The 15731-nt window shown below is 41.2% G+C and overlaps 1 protein-coding gene across 1 annotated transcript in view; it reads left to right on the top strand.

Annotated features, from left to right (window-relative positions):
• The window catches only part of CSMD3 (CUB and Sushi multiple domains 3), a 2093798-nt gene that overhangs the window by 949458 nt on the left and 1128609 nt on the right, over positions 1 to 15731 (top strand). Inside the window, exon 8 of the mRNA XM_069731799.1 lies at positions 5426 to 5503. Within this exon, the coding sequence (XP_069587900.1) occupies positions 5426 to 5503 (78 nt within the window). The remainder of the gene's footprint in view (positions 1 to 5425; positions 5504 to 15731) is intronic.

Below are 15731 nucleotides of genomic sequence, written 5' to 3'. Positions count from 1 at the left end.
AAAATGAGCAATTGTAAATACAATTGTGAATACATAGCGCTATATAATATGATGATTGCAATATATAAAAAGAATACAAACTTTAATATGAGTCCTTCTGTAAGAAGATTACTGTAAACTGTTTAAATCTAAGTTTTTTGTAAAAATATTTTTTTTTTCAGATTTTTTTATTGTCATTTTTACATTTTTGAAGTTGTGAATTTAATTATTTATACAAAATTATTATGGCAGTAGAACAAACTGTTAGATTTAGATTCACATTGTACATCTTTCAGAACATTCATTGGAATGCACACAACATCTTTTTCAGGCAAGTGTTGCTTGGAATCAATTTTTAAAAGCACTCAGAAAATGCTAAAAATAATGAACACATGCACAACAATATCAGAACGATTTGCTGTTCAAATGTTACATATTTTTTCCCTTCTTTCAACCGGATCAGGCTTAAAAAGCCATAAAAAGGCTAAAAGCAGTGACCTGATGATTCATCAGTCGGCTTAGCAGCCACCACTATTTTATTTGTGAAATGAATAAAATAAAAGCCCGGAGGCAAAGCCAAAGCTAAAAGGCATCAAAGAATACACTTTAGAGAAAATACTGCCTGTATTTTCTAGAAGCGTTTTCTACCTCTAAAAGGTAATATTACAGCTTTAGTAGCTTTTGGTCCAACACTTGCTTGAGTTATAGCTAGTGTTGAGCATTCCGATACCGCAAGTATCGGGTATCGGCCGATACTTGCGGTATCGGAATTCCGATACCGAGATCCGATATTTTTGTGATATCGGGTATCGGTATCGGAAGTGTAAAATAAAGAATTAAAATAAAAAATATTGTTATATTCACCTCTCCGGCGGCCCCTGGACATCAGCGGGAGGATCCGGCGTCCGGCACGGCTTCTTTCTTCAAAATGCGCGCCTTCAGGACCTGTGGTATGACGTCCCGGCTTCTGATTGGTCGCGTGCCGCCCATGTGACCGCCACGCGACCAATCAGAAGCCGCGACGTCATTCCTCAGCTAAAGTCCTAGAATAAGCGCCTTTTAGGACCTGAGGAATGACGTCGCGGCTTCTGATTGGTCGCGTGGCGGTCACATGGGCGGCACGCGACCAATCAGAAGCCGGGACGTCATTCCACAGGTCCTGAAGGCGCGCATTTTGAAGAAAGAAGCCGTGCCGGACGCCGGATCCTCCCGCTGATGTCCAGGGGCCGCCGGAGAGGTGAATATAACAATATTTTTTATTTTAATTCTTTATTTTACACTTTAATATGGATCCCAGGGCCTGAAGGAGAGTTTCCTCTCCTTCAGACCCTGGGATCCATGAGGATACATTCCGATACTTGATGTCCCATTGACTTGTATTGGTATCGGATATCGGTATCGGCGATATCCGATATTTTTCGGGTATCGGCCGATACTATCCGATACCGATACTTTCAAGTATCGGACGGTATCGCTCAACACTAGTTATAGCTAATCTTCCTAAAATTCACATACATGTGCAATCTTATAGAGGAAATTGCTTTTGATGACCATGACTAGTGAATGGAAGATGAGGGTTCATAAGAATGATTGTTCTCAACTTTTGACCCATTAAAACATGTCTCCGATTTGCTGACAAAGTAGAAAAATTATTGTTCGGCAACGGGTTAGAATGTTTATGCTTCTGTAAGAATCATAATTGTCGGCGCTGAAGATAGCTCTACATTCTCATACTATGTTAGCAGACACAGGAGATGCCTTTATGAACTGATGGTGGTGTGGGGGAAAATCAGCTGTGTCCAGAGCTTTTCGAGTAAGTACTATGCTAGTAATGGCCCTCTCACAGGAAGTGAGACTAGTCATCAGCAGCATTAGAGGTCATGGACAGAAACAGCCTACTGCTGATTACACCAGTCTCACTGTCGGCACTTGCTGGCAATAGCATTCACTTAATAAGCAGTGGAAACAGCTCTTGAAAATTATGCTTTGTGCTTTCCATTCATGTGTGTTACTGCCTGTAGCCTCTTCATGTGCTGGAGTATTGAGTGCACAGCAGAGACACATCAAGAGGCAGAGTCAGCGGCACACTGAGTGGGGTGGCATCACTAGCATGGAGGAGGCATCACTAGCATGGAGGAGGAGGCAGCCTTAACCTTGTCAAGACTCATCCTCTTCTTTTACTTCATCCTGCTCGTGGATGTCTACTATTCCTAGTACTAACACCTTGGGAAAGTAGACAGTTGCGAGCCACGCAACAGGGGCATGAGAGCCTCATGTGACTCACAAGATACAGGATGGTGCACTCGGTATTACATCATATCTCTCTCTTTCTGCGAGTCAATTATTATTTTAATATACGGAAATATAAACCGATTTGCTGGCGTCTAAATATTGTCCTTGTAAATAGTCAATTGCTTATAAACAAATATTTACCATTACAAATTTAGAACAAGGGAACAGACACATTTAAGTTCAGCATGCCCAACCCTACTTTTTCCTAACACTAGTTGTTAGAGGAGACAAGTCAATCACATTCTTAATCATTTTAGTTGTCTTTGCATTTAGGCAACTTATTAATACAATTTTTCTCTCGCGCTCCTAATGTAAACACGGACAAGCAATATCAACTTCTGTCAAAATAGTAGTTTGCCAGGTGATGGGGAACCATGGAAATCAACTGCTGGTAGTGAAGGTTCTCCTGTCTGTTGTCTGTCATAAAACTATTCCTTTAATTAGAATATTAATGACTTGTCTCTTTTTATGTTGATAATGGAAAGTTGGAAAACATGCTACAGAAAAAACAAGATTATTTAAAAGAATAACTATTCTAATTAGTGCATTTAAAAAAATATATATTAATTAATTACTTACTTATTTAATAGACCTCTGCACCTCATTAAGTTTTATTGCTATTTAGGTACCGGAATATTAGTCAAACCTAATGAAATAACAATACAATAATAATCCCTCAACTTCTGGCAAATATTAAATTTTTGCATTTCTATTTTTTCTCCTCTGCTTCTACAAAGCCATAACTTTTATATTTTTTATCAATGTGGCTATATAAGGTCGTGCTTCTTTGTTGGATGACTTGTATTTTAAAATTACACACCTCATTTTACCATAAAATATAACAGAAAAAAAATCAGGTTGAGTGAAATGGTAGAAACTTCCACTATAGTTTTTTTTTTTTAATTTTATATCTTTTTAGTGAGTTTATTGTATGGTAGAATTTATCTAGAAATCTAATTTTCCATGTGAGTAAAATTACAGCCACTTTTTTTTTTCTTTCATTGTTAACCCCTTCCCGACCCATGACACCACGTAGGCGTCATGAAAGTCGGTGCCAATCCGACCTGTGACGCCTATGTGGCGTCATGGAAAGATCGCGTCCCTGCAGATCGGGTGAAAGGGTTAACTCCCATTTCACCCGATATGCAGGGACAGGGGGAGTGGTCGTTTAGCCCAGGGGGGTGGCTTCACCCCCCTGTGGCTACGATCGCTATGATTGGCTGTTGAAAGTGAAACTGCCAATCAGAGCGATTTGTAATATTTCACCTATTTTAACTGGTGAAATATTACAATCCAGCCATGGCCGATGCTGCAATATCATCGGCCGTGGCTGGAAACACTTATGTGCCCCCACCCCACCCCACCGATCGCCCCCCCAAGCCACCGATCTGTCCGGTACACTGCTCCGGCTCCCCTCCGTCATGTGCTCCGCTGCCCCCGTGCTCTTGTCCGCTCCCCACGTGCTCCAATCACCCCCCCGTGCTCCAATCACCCCCCCTGCACTCCGATCCACCCCCGTGCTCCGTTCCACCCCCCCGTGCTCTGTTCCACCCCCCGTGCTCCGTTCCACCCCCCCGTGCTCCGTTCCACCCCTCCCGCGCTCCGATCCACCCCCCCATGCTCCGATCCCCCCCGTCCTCCCCCCCACCCCATCATACTTACCGATCCTGCCGGGGTCCGTCCGTCTTCTCCCTGGGCGCCGCCATCTTCCAAAATGGCGGGCGCATGCGTAGTGCGCCCGCCGAATCTGCCGGCCGGCAGATTCTTTCCAAAGTGCATTTTGATCACTGAGATATAATCTATCACAGTGATCAAAATAAAAAAAATAATAAGTGACCCCCCCCCTTTGTCACCCCCATAGGTAGGGACAATAAAAAAATAAAGAATTTTTTTTTCCACTAATGTTAGACTAGGGTTAGGGCTAGGGTTAGGGTTAGGGCTAGGGGTAGGGGTAGGGTTAGGGGTAGGGTTAGGGGTAGGGTTAGGGGTAGGGATAGGGGTAGGGTTAGGGCTAGGGTTATGGTTTCGGTATGTGCACATGTATTCTGGTCCTCTGCGGATTTTTCCGCTGCGGATTTGATAAATCCACAGTGCTAAACCGCTGCGGATTTACCGCATTTTTTCTGCGCATTTCACTGCGGTTTTACAACTGCGATTTTCTATTGGAGCAGTTGTAAAACCGCTGCGGAATCCGCAGAAAGAAGTGACATGCTGCGGAATGTAAACCGCTGCGTTTCCGTGCAGTTTTTCCGCAGCATGTGTACAGCGATTTTTGTTTCCCATAGGTTTACATTGATATTTGTGTCCCATTGACTTGCATTGGTATCGGGTATCGGTATCGGCGAGATCCGATATTTTGCCGGTATCGGCCGATACCATCCGATACCGATACTTTCAAATATCGGAAGGTATCGCTCAACACTATTCCCCTGTTATCTTACATTGTGCCCACTCTGGCTGTGACATAATTTAAATATGGTATGTAAATGGTTAACAGCAGCGCCAGGGCTTTTAGAGACTGATGCTGGCTATGTAACGTAATTGACTTCAACCGTTTGTGGAGGAAGCTCAGCTCTTGGGCTCCCTTCACATTATAACCCCAGTGCAAGACATAGAGTTATGTCCATATGCACAAGGGGGTTAATATCTGCTTTAGTATTTTAACATTAGAAGTATAGGCAAAATATGCATAAAGATACAGCAGCAAACAGGCTGTAAATGTATTTACCATATAGTTGGATCAGAACCGTCAACCCAAATTTTTCTCTATTTGTATAAGATTCTATTTTAATACTTAAGATTTAAATACAACTTACCTTTAGTTCCGTATGCAGAAAATATTATCTAAAGCTACTAATAAATGGTAGTTCTTAAAAACAATTGACTGACAGCCCACATGAAAGATCATAAAAGCACTGCCTTTACAAGGCCATAAATACTCTAAACAAAAAAAGAAAGCAGAACTTTCAAAGGTGAAATCATTGCAAAGTCTACTACATAGAACTTTACAAATATTGAGCAAAATGTATTTTTGCATTTTCCCATTTTTTTTGTAAACAGTTCAAAAGAAATGATGACATTTGAAAGCTTGAAGAAAAATGATACAACTAGACTGTTTTACCTTATACATGTTCTTCTTTGTTTTCCTAAATAGTGAAAAGGTCCATAGATTTTAAGTCTAGAGGATTTAAATTGTTTCCAGGGAAAGACATCAGCAGCAAGTTTTCTATCTGTGAGTGTACCCATTTTCGTTTCTACTTTTGGTGCATCGTTGACCTTTTGTGTCTGTGTATATTCTTGTTATTAAAGCATTGTTTAATGCCAATGTATATATTTTTTTACCTTTAGCCTGCATGTTATTCTTTTCAACATAATGGTCTCACATTAGGGTTAATCAATTGATGTTTTTTTGTTTGGTCTTTTGGGATCTGCTTACATGAACATTTTTGAGCACAGGAAGTATCAGATTTTGAACCTGCAGTAGTCTACGCAAGTAAGGATGCAATTGGAAAACCTTTCTTTCTATTTGCACAGACTATGGTATGCAATCCTTGTGGATTTCTGGAATTTTAGTTGGGATACTCTTGTCCTTTGCTCATTCTTCAGCTACCAATAAACCTTGCATTTGTGAATAGGAAATATAGTTCTTAAAGTACTCTAAGATTTATTTTACTGGTGCAAATTTTAAGACTTTCTATAAATGTTTTCAATGTATCTTTTTTTCATTTCAAGGTATTGGCAAGTGCATATTTTAAGTAAATAAACATGGGATATAAAAATATATTTTTCGCTTTTCCAGAAGAGACATGCACCGCTATTTCTAAAGCAGAGAAAACAAAGACATTGCTAAGGCACACTCTTTTCTTGCCAGGATCAGAGTTTCCAATGATATATTTCTTGTTTATGAACAACTTAAATCCAACTTATTCTTAATAATACCTCTTAGTGACCGGGCCACATTTTTCAAATCAACAATGTATCAATTTTTGTGGCAATAACTTTAGAATGATTCAACACAGCTCAGTTTGCTTTTTCAGAACACATTAAACTTTATGTTAATGGTAAATTTAAATTAAAGTGTTTTGAGTTTATTTATATAAATATCATAAATTTTATTTAACAAAATATCAATTAGCAACTTTGAATGATTATCCCTTTAATTCAGAGAGTAATACCAAATAAAATAGTTAATAAATAACATTTACCTCATGTCTACTTTACATATGGACCAGCTGTAAAGTCATTTTATTTTGTTAGGACGTTAGAAGGTTTAAAAATGTAACAACAATTTTTCATGTTTTAAATTAAATTTACAAAACTTTTTTTTTAGGGACCTATTCAGTTCTAAAGAGACTATATATTGAAACCCCCCAAAAGAATACGCCATTTTAAACACAAAACCACTCAATATATTCAAAACTGCAGTCAGGAAGTGTATTAACCCTTCAGGAGCTTTCGGGATTTAAGTCAAAGTGGCGCAACAGGAATAGAAATTTGTATTTTTACCACCTAAATGTTGCTAACTTCTGAAAAGGTGATTATTGTTGGCAAACTTTAAGGACATTATTTGGCCACGAATTGCCATGGCAATCATCATGACCACACAATTACAATTTGAGAGTTCCAATAGATTTAAAAAGGGAGTACCAACACTTTGTTAGCCATTTAGTCACTATTGACAGCAGCATCTAAGGGGTTAAACGGCAATGGCTGGTGCCAACACCAATTGTGGCTGGTGCAGCTAGGTGTCCACTATAGTGCATTATCACCTGTTGGGGGATGCTATTCACTTATATCTCAGGTCAGTAAAAATACATATTGGTGGTCACTAAGGGGTTAAAAACATTTTCTACAAAAAGGTCCATATATCAGATTGCTGTATTACATGGATCTGTCATTCTATATTGATATTAGCCAAGAAACTGAGGATAATCATTACCACTTTTCTGAAATCCTTTGGTCTCTCATGCCAGGTCAGGACTTTCTACTCTATTGCACCCGGTACTTTGTTGCACATGCCATACTTCATGACATCACAATCTCTAGTGCAAATGCAGAACTATCCTGTATCCCATCAGAGCTGAAAGTCTCAGCCCAGCATGAGAGGCCTAGGGATTTCAACATGAGCGGTGGTGATCATAAGATGCGTCAAGGATAGGATGGCTGACAGTGAGGAGCAGAGGATCTGGAGTGGTAAGCAGTAACGTGAGTTAAGTCATTGTTTTTTTTTACTTTGCATATGCAGCATTTATTATGCTCTGGGTTCTGGAGAAACCCTTGATCATAAGGGACATTAAATTTGCTGAAAATAACCTTACTGCAAATCGAATTTACCAGGAAACAGCTGAATGACAATTTTGCCTCATATGCTAATCTCTAGTCTAACGCTTCATTCTGACGCTATTATGGGCTACACAATGAAATCAGTTAAAATCATAGCCTTCCCATGATGATCCTCAGAAAATATATTTCTAAAGTAGGCTCAAAATTAAATGTGCATAGCCCGTTCTTTGATGACCAGTTTTAAAGGGTTATTTGAAGAATGCTAGGTCATGTTTGAAATGAGTCATTGTCTGTGGTCACCATTACTGTTGAGTGAGTATGCTCTTTACTAGGGTTTTCTGAGCATGCTCAGGTGGTCTCCATATATTTGGGTCTGCTCCGAGATTTAGTTTTTGTCACCTCTGCTGCATGATTTGCAGCTGATAGACAGCCTGAATACATATGGGGATTTCCTAACAAACAGGCAAATACTCGGAGATCACCAGAGAAAGCTTGGAAAACCCGAGTAATGAGCATACTCGCTCAATACTAGTCACCATTATATGGTTCTTCACTAGTGATGAGCAAGTGTACACGGCTTAATTACATGTGGGAATTCCCTAGAAACCAGGCAACCCCCACATGTACTCAGCCTGGCTAGTAGCCATAAATTATTCAGCTGAGGTGACAAAGTAAATCTCCGAACACTTACAAATACTCGGACACCACCCTAGTAGGCTCGGAAAAAACCCGAGCAAAGAGTATACTCGCTCATCACTATTCTTCACCAGTCATCAAGTAATACTTAGCATAATAAATTAGGATCCTTAATTGAATATACTGATAAACTCACAACAGATTAGGAACCTACGTTCAGTCTTATATTTATACTGTGTTACGATAAATATCTAATGTACAATATATGACAGAAATAGTCCCATGTGTGGCCTGAACTGATGTGAAATGACAATAATCCTTTGCTTATCCATGATAGCGCAAGCAATTTGTTCAAGCTTGATTCATTATGCCAAAAATATAGAGGAAAAACCACTTGTGATGGAAGCATTATGCGAATGCAAACTTGACATTAAACAGTGTAGAGCTTATTAACTTCATTAATGAAGATAGGTTTAGTGGTAGGAGTGGAAGAATTACCCAGCAGTGATTGCTCTAAAAGAGTACATGGCTGGAGGAAATTGAATAATTAAATAATGGAAATGAAAACATTCTGAAAGCTTTGATGCAGATGTCTTAAGAGATACAAATTGGGAATTAGTTTGTGCAGCTACTTATGATAAATAGCCTGTTTTAAGAGGTTTTATATGACTGAATAAGAGGATGATACTGAATGTGCAATAGGTTTGCATCTAGTTCAATTGTCATGGTTAAAGCAACACAGTTGCAAATAGAAATTACAGGGCCCCATAGGAAAACTTATAGGGACCAACCTTCAAAAATGGGAAGAAGAAATGTGAAAATACAAAACTGAATACACTGTGCATATGATGTAGACTAAAGGTGAAGTGTTTACACAAACATCCAAAGTCTTTAAAAATTGTATAATCAATTATATGCAACTGAATGTGATAGAACTGGGTTAGTTCAGCTAAGGAAACACGCCTTAGATGTATGTTATTTGTAAGCAAAAATTAGACAGTACGTGTGGTCAATACAAAAGACTGGCACATGACTTATTCCATCCAAAGAACTTACAAAGGACCAGGGGGCATTTATTACAATAAGGACAGACGATTACAGCAGATACAGTGGAATGTAAAAAGATTTGGGCACCACTGGTAAAAAACATTGTTATTGTCAACAAATTAGCAAGTTGAAGATGAAATGATCACTAAAAGTCCTAAAGTTAAAGATGACACATTTCCTTTGTAATTTAGGCAAAAAAAAACATATATATATATATATATATATATATGTGTGTGTGTGTATATATATATATATATATACAGTTAGGGCCAGAAATATTTGGACAGTGACACAATTTTCGCGAGTTGGGCTCTGCATGCCACCACATTGGATTTGAAATGAAACCTCTACAACAGAATTCAAGTGCAGATTGTAACGTTTAATTTGAAGGGTTGAACAAAAATATCTGATAGAAAATGTAGGAATTGTACACATTTCTTTACAAACACTCCACATTTTAGGAGGTCAAAAGTAATTGGACAAATAAACATAACCCAAACAAAATATTTTTATTTTCAATATTTTGTTGCAAATCCTTTGGAGGCAATCACTGCCTTAAGTCTGGAACCCATGGACATCACCAAACGCTGGGTTTCCTCCTTCTTAATGCTTTGCCAGGCCTTTACAGCCGCAGCCTTCAGGTCTTGCTTGTTTGTGGGTCTTTCCGTCTTAAGTCTGGCTTTCAGCAAGTGAAATGCATGCTCAATTGGGTTTAGATCTGGAGATTGACTTGGCCATTGCAGAATGTTCCACTTTTTGGCACTCATGAACTCCTGGGTAGCTTTGGATGTATGCTTGGGGTCATTGTCCATCTGTACTATGAAGCGCCGTCCAATCAACTTTGCAGCATTTGGCTGAATCTGGGCTGAAAGTATATCCCGGTACACTTCAGAATTCATCCGGCTACTCTTGTCTGCTCTTATGTCATCAATAAACACAAGTGACCCAGTGCCATTGAAAGCCATGCATGCCCATGCCATCACGTTGCCTCCACCATGTTTTACAGAGGATGTGGTGTGCCTTGGATCATGTGCCGTTCCCTTTCTTCTCCAAACTTTTTTCTTCCCATCATTCTGGTACAGGTTGATCTTTGTCTCATCTGTCCATAGAATACTTTTCCAGAACTGAGCTGGCTTCTTGAGGTGTTTTTCTGCAAATTTAACTCTGGCCTGTCTATTTTTGGTATTGATGAATGGTTTGCATCTAGATGTGAACCCTTTGTATTTACTGTCATGGAGTCTTCTCTTTGCTGTTGACTTAGAGACAGATACACCTACTTCACTGAGAGTGTTCTGGACTTCAGTTGATGTTGTGAACGGGTTCTTCTTCACCAAATTAAGTATGCGGCGATCATCCACCACTGTTGTCATCCGTGGACGCCCAGGCCTTTTTGAGTTCCCAAGCTCACCAGTCAATTCCTTTTTTCTCAGAATGTACCCAACTGTTGATTTAGCTACTCCAAGCATGTCTGCTATCTATCTGATGGATTTTTTCTTTTTTTTCAGCCTCAGGATGTTCTGCTTCACCTCAATTGAGAGTTCCTTTGACCGCATGTTGTCTGCTCACAGCAACAGCTTCCAAATGCAAAACCACACACCTGGAATCCACCCCTGACCTTTTAACTACTTCATTTATTACAGGTTAACGAGGGAGACACCTTCAGAGTTAATTGCAGCCCTTAGAGTCCATTGTCCAATTACTTTTGGTCCCTTGAAAAAGAGGACGCTATGCATTACAGAGCTATGATTCCTAAACCCTATCTCCGATTTGGATGTGGAAACTATCATATTGCAGCTGGGAGTGTGCACTTTCAGCCCATATTATATATATAATTGTATTTCTGAACATGTTTTTGTAAACAGCTAAAATAACAAAACTTGTGTCACTGTCCAAATATTTCTGGCCCTAACTGTATATATATATATATACATATATATATAGTGATTTTAAAAATCACAAAAAGGAAAATGGACTAATGCAAAAGTTTTGGCACCCTGGAAAATTTGTGTGCTCAAATAGTTTTGACCAAATTTTCAGACCTTAATTAGCCTGTTATGGGTATGGCTTGTTCTCAATCATCGTTAGGAAAAACCAGATGATGCAAATTTCCCAGATTTATAAAAACCTCAGCCTCCTCTAACCTTGTGCCAAAAATAACGCATCCATGGGTTCTTCTAAGCAGCTGCCTAGCACTCTAAAAATAAAAATGGTGGAGGCCTTCAAAGGAGGAGATACGAAAATAGCAAAGCGTATTCAAGTTGCCCTTTCCTCAGTTTGAAATATAATTAAGAAACAGCAGATAACATGAACAGTGGAGGTAAAGATAAGGTTTGGAAGGCCAAGCAAAATTTCAGCGAGAGCTGCTCATAGGATTGCTAGAGAGACATATCCAAACCCCCTCTTGACTGCAAAAACCTTCAGAAAGATCTAGCAAACTCTAGAGTTGTGGTACATTGTTCTAATGTTCAGAGACACCTATACAAATATGGCCTTCATGGAAGAGTCATCAGATGAAATTCTCTCTTGCATTCTCATCATAAAATTCAGCATCAAAAGTATACAAAAGAACATCTATACAAGCCTGATGCATTTTATAAACAAGTCCTGTGGACCCATTATGTTAAAATAGAACTTGTTGACCACAATGATCAAAGATATGTTTGTTTAAAAAAGGGCCCAGAATTTCAATTAAAGAGCGTATTGCCAACTGATAAGCATAGCCGCAGATCAATCATGCTTTGGGGTTGTGTAGCAGTCAATGGTGAACATTTCACGGGTTGAGTGAAGAATGGATTCAATGAAATTTCAACAAATTGTTTATGCAAACATAACACCATCCGTAAAAAAGCTGAAGTTGAAAAGAGGATGGCTTCTCCTCAAAAGGAGCAAGCTGAAGGTTTTACAATGGCTCTCACTGTCCCCTAATCTAAACATCATTGAAAATCTGTGGATAGACCTCAAAATAGCCGTGCACGCAAGGCGACTCAGAAATCTCACAGAACTGGAAGAATTGTTCAAGGAAGACTGGATGAAAATACTTCAAGAAAGAATTGAAAGACTCTTGGATGGCTACAAAAAGTGTTTACAAGCTGTGATGCTTTCAAAAAGGTATGCTATTAGGTACTAACTGTGCAGGACGCCCAAACTTTTGCATCAGCCCATTTTCTTTTTCATAATTTGCCTTCCTCTGGATCAACATGTTAGGGCAAGTTAGGTTAGGCTATGGGTTGAACTAGATGGACTTAAAGTCTTCCTTCAACCTTAATAACTATGTAACTATGTATAATTGTTAAAATGTAAATCTGAAAAATAAAATAAAAAAATATTTATTTGCTTGCCTAAAATACAAAGGAAATATGTCACCTTTAACTTTAACCCTTCTAGAGATCATTTCCTCTTCAATATGTTTAACTGTTCACAAAAACAGTAATTTTGACCAGGGGTGCCAAAACTTTTACATGCCACTTTGAATATGAAAGTGCCTGCATAACTTTGTAACCTACTCATATGTTGTGGTCATACACAAAGATCAAATAGAAAACCATATCCTATTCCTATTACAGTATTTACAAATGAAACGGCAGCTTCGCAAATGCTGATATACCTTAACTGAGTTGTGTCACCAGACTGCTTTAGCTTCCTCAAGGGGTTAGGAGCCTCAGAAGTCTCATCCCTTGAGAAACATCTCAGATGATGCTTTCTTTTCTGATTTTATATTATGTCTAGTGTTTCTGTATCAGTATAGGTCACAGTCCATTCTGCAGGCACATTTCAGACTACACATTTGAATAAGTATAGCATCACTACATCAAGTATAATAAATTCTCTGTATTATGATTACTTCTCTTTACAGATTTAATTTCTGCCTGTCCTAAAGGTTTTTAATCCACTGTTATACATTTTTTTTAAATCTGGTAAGCTAATAAAGTTCATATTTTTAAATAATCACAGGCTAGTGTGAAACAAATCATATAAAAAGCATTACATACAAAATTAAAGTACATGATGTTAGGACTGGCGGAACGCACCAAGAAAGATGCGTTCGCAGTCCGGGGTCCACCGTGCAGGAGAAACCCTGCTGCTAGTAAATAGCAGACTATATGGCGGTACACTATAGTATATACACGTGGGTTCAACCTCACCCAGCGTGAAGGGAGCAATCCTGCTGCGTCACAGGATCGCGGCACCGCACCTAAAGCGCGAGCGAGCAGTCAGCGTACTTAACCCCAACTGGGATTGAAGTCCGATTAGACCCTCGCTGGCACTACACCACAACTGGGTGTGTAAGGAAACTAAGAATAAATATATAACTGCACAGGAGTGCGAGCAATGCCGCACTGACGGACGCCACCAACCACACTGGCTTGGGTATGGAAAGCGCAAGGCAAGCGCACGGCGCCGTACAGGCGGACACAGCAAGAGGACGATGCAATGTGTGTTTCGTGCTGTTGGACAAGTCGGGCGCTAGATAGCAAACATACACCTTCCGCGAACAGACATTCAATAGGGAGGGTATTTTAAAGAGCGACTTTCACTCACAACACACACACATATTTACAAGACAATACTAGCGCATGGCCGTGCGGTCATGCGCAGTTTATATAGTTGCAGCACAGGAAGTGGCCACAGGACTTTTGCCCTTCCAAGACCTGTCAAGAGGACCAATGGAATGTGCCGCAGAGCCTGAGCACATGACCCTCGATCTCCAACGGGAGATCTTACCCTGGGCATGCTCAGTATGCGCAGACAAGGACTTAGTCCCAGAGAAGTCCGCTCGCTGCTGACCAGTACTGGCTTTAATGGCAGAGACTGGAGAAACAGCAGTAACTCTCAGAACAGAGTGAGAATGAGCAAGACGCTGGGACCGACGTCTTTGCTGAGCAGACTCCACTGCGGCTGGACAAGAATGGGAGACCGCAGCGGAGATGGCTCGAGATTCCCCCTGTGCAGAAGCGGGAACTCGACCCCTAACATTACCCCCCCTCCTAGGGCCCCCCCCCTCCTTGGGCCTCGCTACGTTCGAAGGCAGCAATGAGCTGCGGAGCCCGGATGTGCTCAGCAGGCTCCCAGGATCTATCCTCAGGACCGTAACCCCTCCAGTCCACCAAATAAAATTTTTTGCCACGAACCACCTTGAACCCCAAGATAGCGTTCACCTCGTAATCGTCCGTAGACGAACCCGACGTCCCAGTAGAAGACTCAGAAAACCGGGACATGTAGACGGGCTTAAGGAGGGACACATGAAAGGTGTCGGTGATACCAAGGCGTGGAGGAAGGGCCAGGCGGTAAACCACAGGATTAACCTGTTCGAGGACCTTAAAAGGACCTAAGTAGCGAGGTGCAAACTTGGTAGACTCAACTCGCAGCCTGATGTTACGGGCGGAGAGCCACACCAAATCGCCAGGAGCAAAGGTTGGAGCGGGGCGCCGATGTGCGTCGGCGGAGGACCTCATTCTCTCCTTGGAAGCCCGAATGGCATCCTGAGTTCGATCCCAAATGTCCCGTGCCTCCACAGCCCAGTCTGCCACCCTGGAATCGGCGGAAGACACGGGCATGGGCACAGGTACCCGCGGATGCTGACCATAGTTAAGGAGGAATGGGGTCTGTCCAGTGGAGTCAGCTACAGCATTGTTAAGAGCAAACTCCGCCCACGGTAGCAAAGATGCCCAGTCATCTTGCTTAGCAGAGACAAAATGTCGCAGATATGTGACTAAGGTCTGGTTGGCTCTCTCCACCAACCCATTCGTCTCGGGATGATATGCCGAAGAGAGATTTAACTCAATAGTGAGAAGATGACAAAGCTCTCTCCAGAACCGAGACGCAAACTGGGGACCCCGATCACTGACAATTTTGTCTGGCATACCGTGAAGACGGAAGATGTGTTTAATAAACAACGCTGCCAAGGCCCGTGCAGAAGGTAGCCGAGGAAGCGGCACCAAATGCACCATTTTAGAAAAATGGTCGGTGATTACCCAAATAATGGTACAGCCACGAGACTTGGGCAGACCCACCACAAAGTCCATCCCGACCATCTCCCAGGGCCTGTCTGCCACCGGCAGAGGGTATAACAACCCAGCTGGCCGTTGACGGAGAGACTTATTCTTGGCACAAGAGACACATGCCCGAACGTAGTCTCCGACGTCACGAACCATATGTGGCCACCAGTACATTCTCGCCAGCAACTCTGATGTCCTCTTTGCCCCAAAGTGTCCACCCACTCTGGACGAATGAGCCCAGGAGAGAACCTCCGGTCGCAAATTGATGGGAACAAAAGTCTTGCCCGGAGGCACAGACTCAAGCGAAACCGGAGCTACGGTTCTCAGACTCTCCGAAGGGACAATGAGCCGAGGCTCGTCCTCCTCCTCCTCAGTTGACACAAGGGAGCGAGAGAGAGCGTCAGCACGAATGTTCTTCTCTCCGGCGAGATAATGTAGAGTAAAGTGGAACCGGGAGAAAAACAAGGACCATCTGGCCTGACGAGAATTCAGCCGCTG

The sequence above is a fragment of the Ranitomeya imitator genome, chromosome 6, assembly GCF_032444005.1.
Source record: "Ranitomeya imitator isolate aRanImi1 chromosome 6, aRanImi1.pri, whole genome shotgun sequence".
Classification (NCBI taxonomy): Eukaryota; Metazoa; Chordata; class Amphibia; order Anura; family Dendrobatidae; genus Ranitomeya; species Ranitomeya imitator.
This window is presented reverse-complemented; position numbering and strand designations above follow the sequence as displayed.